The sequence below is a fragment of the Ciconia boyciana genome, chromosome 3 (assembly GCF_034638445.1).
Source record: "Ciconia boyciana chromosome 3, ASM3463844v1, whole genome shotgun sequence".
NCBI lineage: Eukaryota > Metazoa > Chordata > Aves > Ciconiiformes > Ciconiidae > Ciconia > Ciconia boyciana.
Genome location: NC_132936.1, coordinates 56,532,549 through 56,554,824, shown reverse-complemented (window position 1 = coordinate 56,554,824; position 22,276 = coordinate 56,532,549). Strand labels below are relative to the sequence as shown.

The 22,276-nt window shown below is 39.6% G+C and overlaps 1 protein-coding gene across 1 annotated transcript in view; it reads right to left on the bottom strand.

Moving 5' to 3' along the window:
• The window catches only part of SLC35F1 (solute carrier family 35 member F1), a 263,621-nt gene that overhangs the window by 6,502 nt on the left and 234,843 nt on the right, over window positions 1–22,276 (bottom strand). Inside the window, exon 7 of the mRNA XM_072857893.1 lies at window positions 19,687–19,841. Coding sequence (XP_072713994.1) covers window positions 19,687–19,841 — 155 coding nt within the window. The remainder of the gene's footprint in view (window positions 1–19,686; window positions 19,842–22,276) is intronic.

Genomic DNA, 22,276 nt, shown 5'->3' with positions numbered 1-22,276 from the left:
CTCCATGGCAGTGTCCCCCTCCCGTGGCCACTCTCCAGCCTGGGAGAAAGGGTTTGGACGAAGCTGGGGGAAAGCTAAACAAAGGCCTGTGAATCATTTGTCTTTGGTATCTATGCACAGCTAGTGCAAAGAGACCTGGGTCCTGACAGCCCTGTAACAATTCCATCTTTACCTTCCTTAGAAACAAGTTAAAGTTCAGCCTGAATTGTTTTCTGCAGCAGCTCTCTGCAGCACTGAAGTAGAAGGGTTGTTAGTGAGGTTAATATAGGAATATATACTGTAGGTATATGAGAAGTCTCTGGTTTTTGTCATTACTCTGTCAGATTGACCCAAAGCCCCTTGGAATCAATGGATATTTTCCTCCTATTAAAATGGCAGTGAATCCAGCAGTGTGATGGGAGGATGCAGACTTAGTTCAACAAATAAATACAAAATTTGTTGTTTGCTGCACTGTGTTCCTCAGACTCTAGCTGAAATCTTTGCATTTTATTGAAGATAGGATTTCCAGGCACACCCTACTGCTATGTCTACATGTAGGTTTTGGAGGTTTTTTTATCTTGACCTGCAATCCTCATCTGCTGAGATTCACTATTAATAGACAGCAAAAGACACATTCAAAACCAGCAGAAAGAGCTATTCCTAAGAAATGAAGTGAGAGAAGATAATTTTTCATTGCTACCCTCTACACAACTGCAGTACCAAACTGCAGGCTCTCAGGGAGTGTGTAATTCCTCTCTTTGGCTAAAAAGCTACTTGAGAATGATACTGTGCTTTCTTTTTCTGACTTATCTCTTATTTTCTACAGAAACATATTTCCTTAAGAAAAAATATTTAAAAAATACCCAGATTTGTACGTCTCTCCAAATCTCACTTCCCTCCATGCTGAACAGGATAACTGTAAACTGTTCAAAGAGTCACACAGTCAGAAATGGTTTATCTCAGTGTCACATACTAAACAATTGGTGTCACGCCAATTGGTGCCAATGGGTGTCACATACCCTAGAATAAGCAACCAAAAAAACCCTTAATGTTTCTATATAATTGAATAATTTTACGATAGATTTTGTATTTACACATATAGGTACATATATATATAAGCTTGCTTATCATGTAGTTCATTGGCAGACCAGATGACTTTGTGATTAAATCAATGATCTAACACTCTTGAGTCCTGGGATTGATTTTCAGCCTATGAATTTCTTTTGTGAACCAAAATTATTTTAGATGACCCTCAGTTTCTGACCCATTTAAAAGAGACAGTAACACTTGGTTACTGAATAAAGATGGGTTTACAGAACAAAAATGGGAAATAGGGATATCATCCTTTGAGGAGAAGACAGAGACCTCCTTTGCAGAGAAAAACTAAGTGTCTTAGTTACAATAACATTTCAGATTTCACCACTGACATGAAAGGCATCTGCCAAAACTTACTCAGTAGTCAAATCAAATAGTTAAATCATCCCTACAGACCTCACCATGGCTGCTCTGCTCTGACATCTGGGTGTCTATAAATGCTTTCCCAACTGAAAGTATTCAATATGGAACACACAATGATATTTACACACATTAAAAGGTTAGGAAAATGTAAAAAACATGTCTTCTCTCAACATTATTTAGTATCTGTGGCGAAAATAGCTTACACCAAACTAACATGAATTTTCAGCATATAAAAAGCACATTTTAGGTGCCTGTCAATTTGAAGATAAACATACAAAGCGAAACCTAGACAAATGTAACATGATAACATGTATAACAAGATCTGCTCAGTCTATCAAAATCCGCATTGATTTTGGGTGAGTAGATGTTTCTGGTATTTATCTAAGAGATGTTTCTTAGGGACCCAGTACTTGAATGCATCCACCTGGCGAGGCTTAGCAGAAGAGTTAATGGCATCCGATGGCCTAGCTGCAGGAGCAGGGGTCTCGCTCCTCGCTCCGATATGTGCTACTGCACAACCCCACCAGAAAACCACTGCAGCAGTAAGGTCTAGCTGACCACAGAAAATATATCTGGTGAAATCAGTCTGACTTTCTGTTATCCACGCACAAATTCTTTTACATTAAAAAAGAACAGAACCCAAACACATCTGCAGCTTTTTTAAAAAAAATAAAATACCTTACAGCAGTGCAACATACTATTGTGGATGATGTTTACAAAACCCATTTGAATTTTAGTCCATATACAGTATTTTTGTTCTGAGTGAATCAAAATCGGGTGTTTTGGGAGTAAGTCAAGCATCACAAGATTTCTAAAATAACAAAGAACAACATAAAGGCATCTGGTAACTTAAGATTTTTAAAAATCCAGAATGAACAATTAAGCCTTTCAAAATTTACTCCCCACTATTTCTTATCCCCTACTTCTTACTGTCTCTCTGTGCCAAACTTGGCTTTCATATATCCTTAAACCATTATGGCTAAAACACTACTACTATTTCCAGTTGAGAGTCTTGCGCTTTAAAGTAATCCAGTTGAAAAGATAGGTGCAAAATAAACTTCTTGGTGGGGAGCAAACAGTGCATCTGATTTCATCGTCTTGAATAGTGATAAGACAATGACAGTAGAAGGAAAAAAGAAAGAAAAGCTGTTCAGAAGGCAGTAAATAGATGGCTGGGTCTGGAGAGAGCGAGTTGTTCTTCGGTACACAGATCATGAATTTAGAAGGGAAAGCAGGAAGAAAGGGCATGGAAGAATCGCCGTATCACAGCTAGGAAACACTGCACTGACTGGCTGACTGCTGCAGAGAGAATTTGCAGAAAAGTAGTTCTGACTGTCACAGATGTCCACATCCACGTTACCACCGACACTACGGCAAAACAACATCCAAGTGACAAAACCAGACAGATGTGAGTCTGCAGAAAAGCCCACACAGACAAAGAAACTCAATGATTTGCTAATTTTGGTTTTTCACTCAGCTATCATGATAATGATCATGGCCATTATTACAATGGTTATGAAAATGCAAATTCTCTTTTACTCGGTCCATTGAACTGGAAATAGTCTGCTGGAGCAGACTACTGGAGCTGTGGCGCTCCAACTCCATTTGTATTTCACAACAGCAGCCGTAGACTGAATCTCTTGGTAGGTAATATGAAGCCCAGCTCCTAGCCTATGGCAACCTCACTGTGCTTTTTAAGTCTTTAAAAGGAATTGTTGACTAATGGAAAATTTAGAATTGTCCTGTTTCATATATTCAGTGATAAAGTATGAAAAGGAATAGCTAGCTTTTCCCCTACCTCCTCTAGAAATTCTCCACATGTTGACAAAAATGAATAAAGAAGTCAGGTCTATTAATTCAAATTTTAAAGAGAGAGAGTTCAAATTTTCTTTTCAATTGAATTCAATTCAATTACAATTCAAATTTTAAAGAGACAGCTCTCTCTTAGAGAGGAGCGATCTCCTCAGAATCACGCTGATGAAGAGGGACAAAAATGTACATATCAGGTGGAATTCACTTAGTCCCGTATTTCTGTTGACACCCTCCATGCTCTCCAGACAGGCAGTTCCCACCAACATCTTATTCCAATCAGTGGGTCTGTGCAGTCTGATGAACCTCGCTGTTTTCCAAACTAATTCCGTTTGTCGCGTACGCTGCACAGCCAATCAAAGCTAAGGCCAAAAAGGGCTCCTGCACCGACTTATGTCTTTTCCCCCTGGGTAATTTCACACATCAGTACCTGAGTAGGCTGAGCTAAGGGAGTTAAAACTAAATTTCTCTCATTATCTTTTATATAGCAAACACACATTTCCACTCGCTGTGATGAATTGATCGAGAGACTGGGCTTCTTTTCGCACTGTTTTCTATTTTTGCCTCCAATATAGCAAATGAAGTTCACCGTGACCAAGTACAGAAGTTGCGCTGTGGGACGCACACACTCTCCAGCCAGCAGCAGTACCAGGAAGGGGGAGGGCTCTGAGAGCTATGAATTCACACAGTGCTTTCACTTGCATAGCTGGATATTACAGACATATTACTTTATTAATAGGATCAGAAGCCAGCATCCTAGTCATAGCTCACAGTGCTCTCTGGAGACTCCCTTGGCTCAGACCCACGAGGATCTGGCCACATTTGTCTTAGGTCGGGACTGTGACTCACTCAAACTATTGCTGACTATTTTTGTCCCAGCCTGTGAGGGAGATGTCTCTGTTTGCTCCTCCCGGGGAGGAAGGGATGCTCCCTTTGGGATTCAGGGTCTGCCCTGCTCTTTATCTGGTGAATGATCTGCTGGTTCAACCTCAATTATTGCTGTCTGCCTTCAGGGATGAGGGATAAAGACCTGAGCTTTGGCTGATCACTGATCCCAGCTGAGAGTTATGGGCAGAATATTTCCTAGGGATACGTAGACATCTTTCCAAATAGAGTGCAGAACTAAGCTCTAGGCACGTGATGATACATCTTTGTCATCAACAGAAGTTGGGGCTGCCACCAACAGTGGAACGCAGTATTTTGTAAAACCCAAATGGCACCAAACACCAGAAGGGCTGCTGTGAGTTTTCCAGACTGCGTTTGAACAGACAAAACTTGCCCACTTGAACCTTTATATGTCCTGCCAGATCTCTCAGATCTTTAGTCTAGAGATCCCTAAAGGGACTCAAACCACTGAGATATGCTTTAGCATGTCTTCTCAGCTCTCCAACTGCAGAAGCTTGAATGCCTGCACAGAAGTGTTGGTTCTCTTGCTGAGAAGGGTACCAGAGGGTGCTGGACAGCTTCAGTAATGATGATAACTTCTGGGCAGGGAATCCGTCCACTAGCAGCAGGATTGCATTACCTTCACACTTTAATGAGCTCCAGCTATTTCCAAGGCAAACTGTAGGGCTATAGTCTTAAGTGATGACTTAAGGTCCTATCTTGCCCTCTGAACTCAGCTGGGATGCCAAGTGAAATTTGTAGCTAGTTATTCCACATCTTTTTTCTTTTCTTTCCTGTCTATTGGCAGTCACATAAGAAGTTTTCCACTGGATGAAGGAGGCTTGAGCTGCAGGGCATCTCTCAACACATCATTGTTGCTCATGCCAGCCAGCACTCAAAGCAAGAAGCATCTGGCTTGCTCTAAAGACAGTGAAAACCTGACATCGGCCTCATTGCCATTTGGTCAAAACAAAGAAGCCAAAGGAAGTTTTGCCTCCATCATTTCACGGATGACAGACAGGCCATACTCCTCCATTCCTGCTGCCTGCTTGCATCCTCAATGTGCTCTAACTCGGATGAAATGCTGCCTGTTACTATGGCTAATCAACTCCTGCTTATACTGAATCGCAAATGTTGCATAGAAATTGTGATGTGAAGTAATCATATGACACATTTTCTGTATTTTCCAGTTGATTCTCAAAGACCCTGTTCTAGTGCTTGCATGTTTTACTGTAGGTAAAACATAGTGGTCCATGCCTTCTGTCATATAGAAGCACCCTCTTTTTCAGTCCTTGCATGGTATTTGCCGGTGGGCACGGTTTAACTGGTAAGACCGTGGTGAGTGGGAAAGCCCTAAACTCTTAGATGCTGAGGTTATCTATATGGGAGAAAAAGGAGGAGGGGGTTACCAGAAAACTGTCACCATTAATTATTTTAAAATTTGGGAAACTTCATAGTTTTCCTGGAATTCACTGGTGGAATGAAACAAACTTACGGAGAAAACTGATAGCATTTGGAGAAAAATCTCCGAGGTTGATGTAGGCAGCTGTAAGGCAAATACTGGTTTTCCACAAATCTGCATGATTTCATGCTTCTCAAATGCTATCACCAGAAAAATTTCATAATAGGCTGTCCTTTCTAAATACATGCCTGTTAGGGCAAAATATTTGTGTGAAATGGCTTATCTTCCTTTCCTGGGTGCCAGGAGAGATGGGAATGCTGCTTTCTCTTCTGTTTCCCTTTGTTGCTTCTGCCATCAGATGTGGAGAAAAACGAGCCTGTGTTCAGTACCCCTGCGGTACCAGCAGTCTGTCTAATTAAAAAGTGCAAGGTAGAATGAGTCCTGCAATCTGTTTTCATCTTATCTTATCTACATAGGAAAGAGATTTTTATGTGAAGTTAAAACACTTATATTCCATTGCCCTAATTTCCTGTGAGCATCCTTACTGTGGGATAAGGGTGTTTCATTTCTGGTTATTTTATATCAATCACTTGGCAAGAGAGTGGTAAAGCAGTTGTCCTTTTAAATGTTCTTAATACTAAAAGGAGGAGCACAACAGAAATGCTTATGAAAATAAAAACAATTCCCCCTCCCCACTTTTACCTTTCAATATTCTTTGCTGGTTTGCTCTATCAGCTGTCAGTTGCCACGTGCCTTTCTGGTTTTGTGTGTAAGTATTTAATATAGTAGCAGCTGTCTGCTGTACTTGATTCTGTATTACTGTATATGAGGCTAATTGTGTTCAATGTGTTCAAAACCAACATTACAATAATTAATCTTGGATCCTTGGTTTATATTTTTCTGCTGAATGTAACAATATATTCCTGCAGTAATGTTCTCCCAGAATGGCGTTCTTTTCTCTCAGCCGTACAAACGGGGAGCACTCTTACCCTGAGGCACAAGGAATATGCAGCTGCAGTCACCCTTACCACGAGGGACTATGTAAGCTGTCTGGAGGGAGTGTGATACGGCTGTTTCGCATCAGGGTTCTCCGTGGTCTGGTGCGTTTGCTGCATGCAACATGAGGCCAAACTCCAGGAGCTCCAAGAGCTCTCAACTGAGTCAATTCACAAGACAGGCGCACGAGGGAATCAGAACGGAGAGCACGTCCTAAGCCATCGAATTCAATTCCCCATTACTGCGTACAGCCAAATCACGTATTCCACCTGGCAAATACGGCCTGTCCTCCTACAAGCATTATTTTTGTCCAGGTTTTTGTCCAGGTTTCAGCTGGGATAGAGTTAATTTTCTTCCTAGTAGCTGGTATAGTGCTGTGCTTTGGATTTTAGTATGAGAATAATATTGATAACACGCTGATGTTTTGGCTGTCGCTAAGCGGTATTTACATTGGTCAAGGACTTTTTTTTTCCTTCAGCTCCCCATGCTCTGCCAGGTGCCCAAGAAATGGGAGGGGGCACAGCCAGGACAGTTGATCCAAACTGGCCAAAGGGCTATTCCATACCATATGATGTCATGCCCAGTATATAAACTGGAGGAGTTGGCCGGGGGGTAGTGATCGCTGCTTGGGGACTGGCTGGGCGTCGGTCAGAGGGTGGTGAGCGGTTGTATAATTTTTTTTTTTTTTCCCTTTTTTTCCCTCCCTTGGGTTTTGTTCCTCTCTCTCTCCCTCGTTGTTTTCCTTCTCATTATAATTCATTATTATTATTATTATTATTTTGTTCCAATTATTAAACTGTTCTTATCTCAACCCACGAGTTTTCTTACTTTTGCTCTTCCGATTCTCTCCCCCATCCCACTGGGAGTGAGCGGCTGCGTGGTGCTTAGCTGCCGGCTGGGACTAAACCATGACACCCCCTAATCTATTTGAAGTCTGTTCTGCAACCTCCCTGCTACAATTGCCAAAAAATCCCCCTAACTTCTATTCCAAATTTATGCTTTCTCAGTTTCCACCTGTATGTTCTTATGTCAGCATTGGTCTTTAGCTCAAATAATTCTCCTTTCCCCCCTGTGAATTTATAGATTAATTTATATATGTTGAGGTATGATAGTCCCTCGCAGTCCATCAAAAGTAATCAAAGTAATGCTACATACAGCAAACATTTTTTAGGATTTGCACATTCAGTACGTTGTTAGTGGACACACGCTTACTCTGTCAAGGTTTTGGAGCAGATAAGAGAAAAAGCATTGGTGGCTCTCTTGGGCTGGCCAAAAATCTCCATAGCTACAGCTAGCAACGTGCTGTCCTGAGATGGTGAGTTGTCCTGTCCTATGGCATTAGCACTTCTCCATCAATACTAGAAATACCTAGACTGACCTATTTGGGAACAGCTTTGTCACAACTGTGCTCAAATTCCTCCCATCTGTTGCCACAGACATTACCTTGCACTTCGTGCTTCATAGCATTTCTCAATGTCATCCAGTTCTTGTTGCCTGATATTTTAATCCTTCCTACTGAGGGTGCCAAAACTGTTACTACAGTCACCACACAAGACCAGTGTTCAGACCAACTCTTCGGGACCTCCATCAGTGAGCTCCTTCTAGCAAGCTGTTTCTCTCTCAGCACATTGCCTTGTCCTTTATCCTCATTAGCCAGTTTCTTACCTAGCTTCCAATCTTTACGGTGTTAATCCTGTTCCTTAGCTTAACTGATAATTTCCTACACTGCACCGTACAAAAGCCTTACAGATTAGATCTACCATTTGTCTTTTGTCTACAAAAATCTGTTAAATTATCAGACAGACATCAGATTTAGACTGGCATGATTTACCTTTTGTGAACCAGGTTGTGTTTTATCCAATTTTCCATGTCCCTAACTATTCCTCCCTGGTGTCTACTTCTGATTTTAGCTTATTGCCTACTTCATATAGAATTCTTCCAACTGTCTATATTCCCAAACTTCAAAGTATTCAGATTATTGTGTTCTGTTTCTACTTCTGATATAGTAACTTCCATTTCTATTAATTATTGTGCATTGTCTTAATATTTAACTCTCTTCCTTACTGGATGTGACAGAAGGTCCTGATTTTGTTTTGGTGCCAAACTAAAGGTTGTTTAATTTTGGCCTCTGCTGTCTTTGTATACTGAAACTATTTCTTCTCTTCATATACAAGAAGCACTTTTTGCTGCTTGTTTCACTTTCTTCTTCATTGCCAAGCTTGGTTTATCTTTTATAGCAATTAGACTTTACTCCTTTTCTTTTTCACCTGTACAGGATCTGTTTTCTTTTGTGATTATTCTCTATTCCTTGTTTTCTCTCTGTTTATTTCTAACAATTTTTTAAAGGGATGGTTTGTCCAGTTGCATTTGGAGCTCTCCCCTACAAGTTCTCCTCTTGTACTTAAGATACAAAATCCAGATTACTTTAAGTCAAAGCTATTTCAAATCTCCTTCAGGCCGATTATGAGCCTTTTAAAGACCTGAAAGAGCAGATACTCTTGCTTGCTAAACTTAACACATGCAGGTGGTGGAAATAACTCCAGAAGTTTACTCTAGTTAATTAAGTTGCTTAGCAGCAGTGCTGATGACAAGTATCTATCCCATATCATGGGTTTGAAAGCTTCCAGTTTAGTGGGAAGGGGGAGTTTAGACAAAAAGAAGATGCTTTTTCCTAGCAGTTAATAAAATACCCTACTGCTTAGATTGACTGATGTTATGTCTGCCTGTTGACCCGTTACTTCATTTTGGTAGGAAATAGAAGGTAATTTGGATGCTTTAACCCTGTATGTCTGTAGCATTGATTGATTTGGCTGGTAGGAGGCACAACTGGAGTAAGCACTTCAATCCAGTTAGTTAATAAAACCAGATAAATTAATTCATTTCCATTTTACATATGTTTCTTCCCAGCAGCTCATGGACCATGTGGACCGCCAGGCATAATTCTTAACACTCTTCCTAAATATTCTACCTTCTTTTCTCATCACTTCTGGAAACAAGGACTTACTCAATTCTGCAAGAAATCTCCAAATTTATAATGCAGCTATTGTATTTAACCCTTACCATTTGCTTTCAAAGATGATTCTGTCTACATCTCTGGGGAACTTCTAGCCTCTGTGTCCATATGCTAAGGTGGAAATAGCATTCAATTTGAAGAATCATAATTTGAAAATCTTTGTAGATTTTCAGTAACTGAACCTTATTTAAGCTTTTGAATGCAGTTGCTACTTTGCTAATTCATGACTTTTTTTTGGCTGTCTCCTCTGAGTTGCAAATTATTGCTGACGAATGTAACTCAACGCATTCATTGTACTCCCTTGTCTTCAAAAGTATGCTTGACTTGAGAAATGCTGAGGTTCTTATTTAATTCTTTTTTTTCCCCCCACAAATAATTATCAACCTAAGCCTCTTGGTCTTTGTTTTCATATTCATTGAGCTATCATTTAGTAAAGGTATGTTGTTGGTAAGATCCAGCTCTTTTAATAGGATGTCTTTGTTATTTTTCTCTGTCTGTCCTTTTTCTTGTAATAAAGTGAAAGACAGTATTTGTTACAGTATTTTTTGCTTTCTGCAGTTAATTCAAATAATTTTCTTGTTCTCTTTTGTTATGCATTTGTATTGCTCCACTCCCCCAAATTTCCTTTTTCAGCCCACTCTCACCAGCACCTTTAAAACTCATATGGTTTTGTTGAAGATTTATCATTCAAGAGTTAATTAGTTCCAATAGCAGGAAGATTTCCACTAATATGTCTGCACTTTCATATTGGGTAGGAATTATAAGCACTTCACCTTTACCTTCCACATGACTCTTCACTACTTTTTCCAAAACACTACTTATTTCCTTCAGAATGTAAGAACTAAACTTCATAATGTACTCTGTGGTATATTTAAGAGATCTCTGAGCAACTTTTTTCTTATATTGAAACACAATACTAATTCAAACAAGGTAATTTGAGATGACTGTTATTTGGCTCCAAGTGCTCAAAGCCCATTATTACAATACTTGGCTTTTTGCATTTCTTTAAGTTAATAATATCCAATTACTAACTCCAAATGAAAATGATTGATGGATGGAGGCCTTACGCTAAACGTAAGGATACTGTTGCATGTTCCACCACTACAATGCTGTTGCCTCCCTTCGGCTGCTACAGTGCTCATGTGTTCAGAGCACTGCTGAGCCTGAGGGCAGAGGTGGGGACAGAAGAGACTAGTGGGATCACCTCTTCTAACTGCAGACAGCAGTGACTTCAAATTACATACAAAATGAAACAGCATCCTGAATTACACACAACCCCAATTCCCTAACCATTTCTCACTAGTTCCCCAAACACCGCTCTCCCTCACCTACCCCTGCCAAGAAAGCAATGAAGACTTGGAGATGATGGACACAGTATTCTGCAAGGTGTTGAAAATTCAGGTCCCATGACAGTGATGTGAATTACCTTCCTCAAGTAGTCAAAGTATACTCCTGTTTATTTATCCATGTTCAACTCATTCTCCAAAGACAATTAGTTGTTCAAGACACTTAAGAAAGAGTATTTTGTAATAACTGAAAGTGATACCAACCCTCAGTGTAACATCATCCGTATAGAGAAATGTCAGTGTTGGAAACTTACAATCCTGTGGTTCCTCTTCATTTTGTATAAAAAAATTAGAGGAAATGAATAGGTTCTATGCTAGGACTTAAAACCTATGTTCATGATTTTGTTTGAAAAATAACAGCTTCTCACCATAAGGTAAGTAAACCACTTTCCCAGTGCCTTATAGGTCAGAGCACTTAAGTGGTTCATTGCAAGCAAGTCTGAGCATTGATTTAAGTAGATTGCACAAGTAGATATACTGTCTCTTTTCTTTCTCTGCGGACTGTCTGTGAACAGGCTGATTGTACACATTTGCTTACTACAATTAACATTTAAATTCTTTTTTCATTTCATGTATTCTTTTAAGTAGTCAATATCCATTAGGCAATTTGCTATCCAATATGACCAAAGGCAAAACTCAGTTACATAGTGGTGCTTTTTTCCCCCGACTAGTTGGATTGTCAGTATAAACTACTTCTTACTTCAGTCTGAAATTGGTTCTCTTTAGTGATTACATGAGTTTCAACTGACCTCAAACACCCTTTGTACAAATGAAAATTTACTTGTCTGCCTACCTTATGCAGGTATTTAAAAAGAGTATAAATGTGTCAAATTGAAAAGCTCTTTTGAAATTGCAAACAATTCTTTTAACATTTTAATACTTAAGCTATGCAGGAAGATGTGATACTGAGACATCGAAAGATTTGATTCAAAAGTTACACACAATAAAAAGGGGGAAGAAATGGAGAAAGAAAAGAAATATTATGACCATCTAATCTTTGATACAAAAAACCAAAAACCATACTATGAGTTGACAACGAGGTGTGGAGTAGCAAGGCACAGAACAGTGTTGTTGCCAGTAAACCCTGTTAACCAGGCATTCACTAAGAACATTAAGAAATCTAAATTACATGGTTAAGAGAATACAAGCCCATGCATAGGCAGGTAGATCAACTCCTGGCTGTTCTCTTGCTGTAATTATGAACTAGTTCCTGGCTAGGAAACCAAACTGTTGTTCTGTAATTAAAGAAAAGAAAAAAATTCCTAAACTGAGATGAGAAGTAGAAATTGAAGCTAGAAGAACAGAAATCCCACATTTTCTTCTCTTATGAAACACCTAAAGCTGTTGTTTCTAAAACAAAGTACGCTTGCTGGAAACTCTGGCAACTGAGATTGCATCTCCATGGCAGATGCCTGGAAGCCTTAAAAGCTCCTTCTCGGCGTTCTGGGCTGCCTAATGCAGAACTGAGATTTGTTCTCTGGTTTCCAGAATCCATGAGCTGCATAACTTGTGTCTTCTCATGCCTGAGATCTTCCAGTCCTAGAATACCTGGCTGAAAACATTTGAAACTGTGCGTTGCTGCAACCTCTTATGTGAGTGGGCAAAACAACAGTCAGGGTCTGAGAAATGCCAGCCTGTGTCTCCTTGGGAGTGTGATGGCGTGCTCCCCTCCTCCCCCATCAACCTGACCTTTTCCCGTAACTCTGCTCAAGCGATAACCACCAGTGGCGGTCGTGATGGATGCGTCTGGTTGTGATGGATGCATCCAGCTCAAAGTGGATTCGGGGGAGACAGATAACAACACAATAGCCAAGGGCTAATTTATGGCAATGCATCCACCTAACCACAGTGTCGGTCAATGTCTGACTCAAGTCAAATTTGGAAGAAACTAATATCTGCAGCTGATATGCAAATACGACTATGAGTCAATCATCTTACCCCCCATAAACAGTGAGCAGCCCAAGAGCCCTTTGAGCTCTCCTGCACGGCAGCGGGCTGCACGCCAGGATCTCCCCTTGAGCAGGGACGCCTCTCAAGGTTACTCCTCGAGGTTGAGAGATTCCTTGCCGCAACAGATCCTCGGTAAGTGACTAATAGCATGCTAAACTTTGAAATCTTAGCTAAGTGATATAAAGGATTGATTGCACATATATAATCCTTTAGACATAAACCGTTGACCAAGTCTGGGACTAGGACTGGATCTAGCCACAGCTAGACTCCTCTCTGAGAAGGAGTTTAGAAAGCAAGGGGATCCTTTCTGAACCTCATGACTCAATGGGAGGGTCTCCCTGACAGTTTTGTCTGACCCTGTCCTCTTATGCCGTAAATAATCAAGTGTACCTTGCCATCAAATCTTGTTAAACCACTGTCACATTGAACTTTGTTAACTCCCTGTTCTATATCAATAAAGTATATTTTTGCTTCTCTCTTACGAGTGAAGTACACTCTCACTCCATCTGTGACAGGGAGCATACTGAAAAAAGGATGTTTTCACTTAGTGTTTCTGTTTTTATAATTAGGCATTTCCAACAAAAATGTATTTTGCTAGAAAACTCCTAACCAGTTCTGTTGTGAGCAGTCTTTTAACATAAGACAACAAAAAAAATAAAAATAAAAAAAAAATCTCAAGCTAAAAGCCTTGAAAACAACCTACAAAACTTGACATTTATGATGAGCTAGTGTCTGAAAAAATATTGAAATTGAAGCTTTCATCGCAACTTCTGCAATACGAATGCCACTTCTTTTACACTCTTTTTTGATGGCTCCAAAACAATGAGTATCCATGTTTCACTATTCATGCTTTGCAACTAATGAATCTATTGCAAGATAACACTGTGAAAGGAAGAGATACCCTTTTAACAACACAGTATTTTCAGAAAACTGCCATATCTGTGCTGTGTTGTTAAAAATCTATCATCAGACTGTGCAACATCTTGGTGGGAGTAATTTCATTTTCCAGCTTCTACTCTTTTTTGTCATTTTACTTCATAGCTTTTTTATTGTACCGCATCTTGCACCCTCAGACAAAGGGTGAGCAGATGTATATTCTGTCCCAGGAATATACATTCAAGTGTGACCAAAGACACACCTAACTCCTTTCCACCTCAAGGTAGCTCTTCAAATATAGATGCCTAACTATTTTCTAATTGATTATAATTTGGAGGAGGAAATTCAAATAAATAAATAAATAAATAAATGTAAAGAAAAGTGAAAAAGAAGCTTTTAAAATGCCACTTAGATGAAAGGCATGCAGACAGTACAGCTTCATGGGAACAGAGCTGTTGAGAGGGAGTCCCACTGTAAGAAATTTAGTACTCTGGAAAAGAAAGGGAAACACACGCATAGATTTCTGCACATTACCAATGGCATAAAGAATTAATTAGTAATATGATTTATCCTCATTATTATCGAAAGCTTAGAAGCCTTCACCAGGATAGAGGCCCTGTGAGATTACATTCCATTCAAACAGAGAGTTTATGGGTCAAGCAGCTTGCATATCCAAGTTCATCAAGAAAATATCCAAAAGTATATGACTGAGGAAGTAATAATGTAAAAAAGAGTTGTGTAGCCTGCACTGCCTGCTCTACTAGAAATAATGATGCACCACTGACATCACCACTGTCAAAGTTTAAAATACGTAGGTGTCAGTCCCCTAACAAGTGCAAGCAAAGGATCTTACTGCCTTCAGCTTATACTTGCAGATAGGTTTAAAAAAAAAAAAGGTGAGAACACCATTTGAAGTATTTTCTCAGTTTGGCCAGATAATTGGGAAAAGTCTCTCAGGTGTTTATGGATGGCTGCCAAGTAAAAATCAAACTAATAAACAAACAATTCTCCCCCAAACCAAACCACTTCTACCTCCTGCTCCCAAACCACACACATCATATCCATCCTTCACTAACAAAAAAAAGGACTGTGTGAAACATATGGAGTCACAGTAAGGCATGGTCTTTAGCTCCACAGTCATGAAACTGAATTTTTTTAAAGATTATTCCTTGAGTGGCAGACTTTCCTAATTTAGGAAAATGAACTGAAGCCCACTGAAGCCAGCAGAAAAGCTCATACTGGCTTCAGTGATTTGGATCAGGACGGTAAAGTACATGCTTTTAATGGAGGCTCCTAATTCTTCTCCTTTGTTTCCAGTAAGGGCCACATTTTCACCTCAGTGAAGTCTACGTAAATCCCCAATTCATGGGCATTGCTTAGGATCTGTGCTGGCAAAAATGAAATTGGAACCTATTGCCCCCAGTTTGTATCCCCTCTTCTCCATTATGTTAAAAACCACTCTCTTTTATGGTTTGTTTCTTGATGTAATGGGAAGGCTGTCATCTGCTCCCTTCCATTGGAGGGAATTAGCATTGAAAAGTCATTTTTAGAAGCATCAGTAAGCATCAGCAAGCAAGGTTTCAGCTAGCATAATTTCAGATTTCTAGTGCTGAAAGGTTTTGAGTATCACGTTTATCTGTGCAGCCAAGTCCTTTGTCACAGATACTCTCCAGGATTCTAAATCAAGATATATGACTTCCTTAATTTATTATGAAATATATGCATTTTCTTCATTTGGAAATTGCTACTATATCCAGAAATTCTGAATTTTTATAGCTGCATCTTGGATAAAATAATGAATGAATTTGCCAAGGCAGAATATAATTGACTGTGCTTGGCTTGCTAGGTAATGATATGATATAGTGTGATTCGACCTGCTGGTGCAGAACACAATCAGTATGCATGCTCTAGCTGGTGGAAAACATAAAATAAACTACTTAGATTATTTAGTGAGAACCCAATTTGCTTAGAATGACTAAAGCACAACATATGGCTTGCAAATGAAAGTATGAACTTTAAAAATTCACATAAAAATAAAGCTAAGGCTGAGACTAAAATGTAAAAAAGAACACCTCCTAAGCTAAAAAATAAATGAAGTTATACAAAAGTTTGAACCCCGTACACCCGGAGAGCTGGCCCTGAATTTCCCAGCACCACTGGTATCAGTGTATCCATGACAAAGAACGGCTATTGCAGTCTCTGACAGGGCAAGGACAGTCCTGTTACTCAGAACGTTAAATTTCCTCCACGCTATGCCTAGACATCCCTCTACACAGTGTATCTCACATTTGTATCGCATCCTCCTGTTTGGTTCCCAAGCTGTTTACCATCATGTAAACCTGTTACCAACCTGTTAAGTTTTAGGACTCTGATGGCCTTTGTTTTTCAAAGCAAATTTAATTGTGCTTAAGAAGAAGGTGAAATGAGAACAGATAGCTAGGAAAGTTTTGAAGATCAAAATTGTATAAAATATATAAATATGGTGAGAATTTAAAAAAAGGATTGAAGATATGGAGTTGTTAACTTAAATGCTATGGCAGTGGCCAGTATTCAGGCACCAAAGAGGCCAGCCACCTTTCCCCATCCACTGGAATATTTGGAATCAATTATTGATTACAGAAGAACTAAAAAGAGAGCTTTTATTTGGGGGATGTAGATAATTTTAAGAATGATGCACTACAATCTAGTCATCTATCTCAAACTGAAAGTCATAAATCATTACATTTTAATACAATAACACCTTGAACAATTCACATCTTGAATTATGAGTATATCACCAGAGTTGTGTCAAGTTAACATGTATTTCTAGCTTCCATGGGCCTGGGAACTGTTCAATGTGCTACAAAGATATCTGCATATGGGGTAAGAATATAAATGCAGCTGTTTATAATCTCACTGTCCTGCATGCCATGATGTTGCAAGTCCATGTTATAAAAAAATGAAATGCTAACGAATCAAAACACTTCAAATGTAATCTTCCCCTCAGTTTGGTTTCAGAGGCTCTAAAGCCCAGTTAAACTAATTTCCCGCATTTTCCATGGATTTTCATAGATTTACTGCTATAGGTGCAATAAACCTGTCTGGTGATAAAAGTAGCAGCACAGGGAAAAAATCATAACTGTTTCTTGAAAGCCTCATAAAATGATATTCTGCAAGGGGTACTAAACCGCTCAGTTGATCCTAATTCAGCATAAAACCATTTGTTTCCCAGTGAAGTGGGGTTTCGCCCATTGGCCAGTGCAGCAACAAGCAGAAGATCTGTATCTGAAGGAGACGTACAGCTGGGCTGGGAATGAAACAGCTTTTTAGAAGCTAGAAAACAAGCAAGAGTACACAGTCTTATGAGGGGAATCAATTTAGATCATTTGATGTTAACATATTAGACTTCATTATTGAGTGCAAGTTGCACGTTTCACAGTTCTACTTCCCATATAAAAGGGCACCTGATAGTAAACCAGAAAGAAAAGGAGGAGGTGATCTAACTAAGGATAAAAACATGGTAACTAAAGAAGTAACCAGATAATTAAGTGGGCTTTTAAAGCTAGTTGTTCTCTGAATACAGCCTCCCTTTTCAAATTTCCTCTGCAATGTAAGTTTGAAGGGCATGAAAGGAGACACTGACAGCTCGGGAAGTTGATACTGCATTTCAGGTAAAGGCCCTTCCACAAAGTCCTGACAAAGGTCTTCTCCTTATCAGCACTTCAGCTGGGAAGAACAAAGAAGAGACACACACGAGTTACATGGCTTGCAGGATGAGTGCAAACCACAAAGGAAAAGCAGCGATGAAAAAAGTAAATACAGTCTTACTATTTAGGGGCTAACATGTTTCCTGAAGAAATGGAGAGACAAGAGCACTGCACCAGGTGCTGGAGGGATCTTTCCTGCTTCGCGAGTTGAAGGGACTGTCTCAGGAAGGATGAAATCCAACTGGATGAGGTGCAGAGAAAGACAGAGAGGTGCTCGGGGGAACAGGTAAGAGTGTGGCTTGCTCGGACTAGTGAACTAGGGGCTGAGAGAGGATATGATTGCTCTCTATCAAGGTACCAATGGAGTAAAATGTCAAGGAGACAGGGGCACTCTTCATGCTAAGGGATACTCTCGGCAGAACAAGTGGATCAAAACTAACCATAAGTAAATTTATGCTGTAAATAAGAAGGTTTCTAACTGTTGGAGCAGTCATGTTCTGAAACAGTATCCCAAGGAGAGCAGTGGAGGTAAAAAATCTAAATAGGCTGAAGTAAGAGTTTGATAAGAGTTTGTGAGAAGATTGCATGATACGGTTAACTGCAGGAGAATGAGATTTTCAAACAGTTTTCTAATCAGATGAGTAAGGCGCAGAGGGGACCACCAGCTACTTCAGAGGTGGAACTCAAGCGGTTTATCAGGACAGATGATGAGACCTTGCTTTCAACCAGAAAACCGGCTCTGAGCCTTCTCCTCCTGAGCACTTTTTCAGTATGGGTCTTAAAGGAAGGCCAAGGCGCCACTGCGGTCAAGAGCTGAAATGCACATACAGTAGAAAGACAGGGGGTCAATGAGGTTGAAAAGTCTGCCTTCCTGGCTCTGCCAGTGTACTCAACAGTTAGACACAGGGAAAAACTGAAACCTTTTATGCACCTTCTGTCTTTCAAGTGCCTGAAGTTTAATGTTTGCATTTGCAAAATTGTATTTTTTGTCAGGTTTGAGCAATGCTGAGCACAAAGCTGTCCAACCCTGCTGCTTTTTGAGTCTCTCCCTCTAACAGAGTTTGATTTTGCTAAAACAACACCGACACTGTCTTCAGAATTAAACTTGTCTGTCTTCTATTGTGTAACATAGGCATTTTTCTTAGAAACAGTGGAATAACATCACTAAATATATTTTACTATGGGTATCAAATAATATTATTAACAGGGGATAGCAATTTTCAGCTAATACCTAATTTCAAACACTTTGGATTTGAAGTGTGGGGCAGAAAGAACTAGGAACTAAATCACCATGAGATAGACCTGCGAAGCAGCAGACAACCTTTGTTCTGTGTTCTCAGTAAAATTTTTGTTTTATACTTGCTTTTCTTCTGTCTGCAAAATTCTTAAAGCCATAAAAACAACATAAAAGGAAATAGCAAAACCCAATTTTATGTTGGACTCTGAAGCTTTGAACTTTCACTGTCTCATTCAGATTCATTCAGGTACCATTAGTATCACAAAATCTGTTTTGGGCTGGTTAGCTACTCAGTATTTTAAGGCTTTCATTTGCCTAACAATTCTCTGGGCCACCATTTTAGTTACCAAGTAACTTCCCTCTTATGAATAAGTGACGGTACAAAGCAATGGCCTACGGCACCCTGATGCCACTTTCACATGATGGACACTTGGAGGGAATACTTGTGAATAATGAAGTGTCATTCCTTGCAATTGGAGACCAAATGTGTGCCTGTACAACGCAGTGTTGTAAATATCTGAGAACCCGAGATATAAAAGTTTAATTTCAACAAATATCTGCTGCACGTTTTGGCATTTACACTAACAGGCAAGCCATTGGTTTGGCTGACAAGAAAGATGTAATTCATGGACAATTATGAGTAATACATTCAGAATCAGCATGAATGAAACAACCTTGTTAAGGGGCAAAAAATTTCTATGGGATTTTTGGAAGAGTCCTTCCCTTCATGTTGCCACTCTGGGTCTGGTCACAGCAGTTGAAAGTTACCTTTCAACTGCAAGTAAAATGAAATTAGTGACACAGTTGCTGATGAACAGGTACTCAAATCTTAAAACTTGTAACAACAAGACCAAATGAGCTCTCTTTAACAACTGGAAATCACAAAATAAAACTAGTTTTGGTGTGGGAAGCCTGAAGTATAAAAAAAATCTGCACTTTTACTGTGCAGATCTAGCAAAGCTTGGAGGCTTCTTTTGTTTCATTGTTTTGCACTGGTATTTCTTCAGGCTTACAGCTATTACCCAAATACGTCTCTCATTTCCACATACCTTGTAGTGGAAGAGGAATAATCCACAGAAGAGGCTGTACAGGTCAGCTGTGAGTAGGGAGAGGTTGACGGCAGTAGCACTGGTTTTCTTTATGACCACTGGCATAAAGCTGTAGAGGCCAAACATACAGGCACTAAAGCCGACATACAACAAGCCTGCGGAAAAGAAACAAGAAGCAAAGTGACCTTCCATAGCTTGCAGAAATGACTCGTGTTGGGAGGACTAAGGCTGTGTTTTTAGAAAAGGATGAAGAATCCTTTTAAAAAAAAACATGGATTCAAATTATTAAGATGCACATATATATATAGATTAAGAGCATCATTCTAAATATATACAAAACCCATTGAAAATTATACCTACACAGCAGTGGACACATGGTCTGATCTCTGTGGTCCCCATAATAGTAGTGCTGTTTTAAATTGGTGTCTTACACTACTAGTGAATACCTCATGTCCAACATAAATTTGGATGGAATGATGCATTTGGACACATAGAATCTAGACTCTTAAGGAGCTGAATGTCCCCAACACCAGCTGAGTTCAGCTGAGTTGGATGGAGCACACAATATTTTCTGGGAATGGACCCAAAAAATGAATGCAAAAGTATTTGCAGAGGAGTTAATAGATGAATGCATGAGGACAGCACTCAAGTGACAGAGGTCCTAGTCTGATTTTGCCACCAAACCTGATAAAACACTTCACAGTTTTGTGCTCCTGTTCCTCTACCACTTTTTGTCTGCCTTCCTTAATAAAGCTTTCCGGAGCTGAGACTATTTCTTGCTACAGGTTTACAGAGTGCCTCACACAAATTAGATTGTTAGACACTAATATAATAAAAATACATTACAGTAAAAATCTAATTTCATTTAAAAACCTAAATAACTTACTGGGAAAGAATTCATTGCTTCAGTTATTATTTGATAAATCCCAAGACAAATTAATCAATATGAAGTTAAAAAAACAGCAAACACTTCACTCATCTGCTCTCATGCAAATGATATTTCTTAGGCTGCCGTATGCTGCAGAATTCCCAGCTGATATGTGCACGAGCCTAAATTTAGACTCACGCCAGCTCTTCAGAGCATGTTGTTATTGACTAAAAGTTGCAGAAAATCTGATTGCCAAAGTCCTGAAAGGAATTAGAAGGGGGAAAAAAAGCCCATATGATTTGTATCTGCTTGTGGATCCACTTAGTTAAAAACTCTTTAGAAAAGCTATCTAAAGGACAAAATCAGCTGTGATAGTTTGAGTCCCTTAGAAGCATCTGAAGTGTATATTCATCTGAAACAAATACAGTAGTCACAAAATGTCAGTGTCTGTGTATCAATTGTTATGGCATGATAACGAATCTGAATTTACATTCAGAATATGGATAATCATGGTAAGAACTGCTTTTAATAACAGCTAGCAAATTTTTAAGGTGTGCATTGTATATGGGTAACAACTGAATCAGTCTTAGGCTTTGCTTTATGCAAACTCTGCAACTCTTCTGTAGTAGGCAATGGTTGCATCAAATGGAGTGTAGTTTTGATCAATGAGAAATTGTTTGCTTACATGAGCATTAAGTCAACTTTTCTTCCAGGCTTAAATCAAGAAATGGTCAGGCGCAAAAGCCATTCTGGACCTGAAGTCAGCATTCCCAAAGTATAGTCTGCAAACCGCCAGCTGGTCCACCAAGCCCCTGCTAGTCAGTCTGGATTTAATAAACATATTCAGGTGCTTTGCTGGGTTATGCTCTCAACTAACAGTATAATTTTATTGTACCGCCTTGGTGTTCATATTCTTCGGCAGCCAACTACATGCACTTCACAGGCTGCTTTTCCAAAGGGCATTTCAGTTCCAGTGAAAAATTGCTTAAACTGTAGCTGTCCTATCAGAGGTGAATGTAAAGTGGCATTTCATTTAAATCTTAAAAATACATGTAATACCCATCAGCTGGATGGCATTTAGTGGTGACAATAAGCAAACTGGAAATAACTTCATATGATTTTCAGATATTGCTTCTTAGAGGGCCAGTTTTCAGACTAAAAATATGTTTTAAGTCAAAGGCTTGGAGCCTCAGCTTCCTTGGGTACCCCTGCAGTGCTGATGGCAGCCTTGGGAATCACCACTAGTGCTGCAGTCCCAGGTGCTGGGACCTGTGTCTAACCAGGCACTGAGTCACCAGCACCGATTGCCTGTAGCAGGCACTGGAAGGAAGCAACCTGGTAAGTTAGGAGGTGCTTTTGTAATGATCAGCTGATCAGCTGGTCTGTATTAAACCCTGAGAAGCTCATCATTCATAACTGTCTGCTTTCAGATGTGCTGGCATTGTCCTGAACTGAAGGCTTAATCGCAGGAAGGCACCTGTGGGTGGGATTCTTCACACCTAACTCTGGACACATACTGGGGGTTGGTGATCAATGAAGAGATTGGGAAATTGTCCATCCTCTTTTAGACACTAGCTTTAGCATAGTATGATTTCTGTCATGCCTGTTTACTCTTGCCAATGATAAAGGGATTCTATTTAACTAAATCAGATGTCCACATCCCAGATATCTAAAGTTGGTGGAAGGAATCCCATCTTGTCTGTCAGTGCTCACCCTAATGGG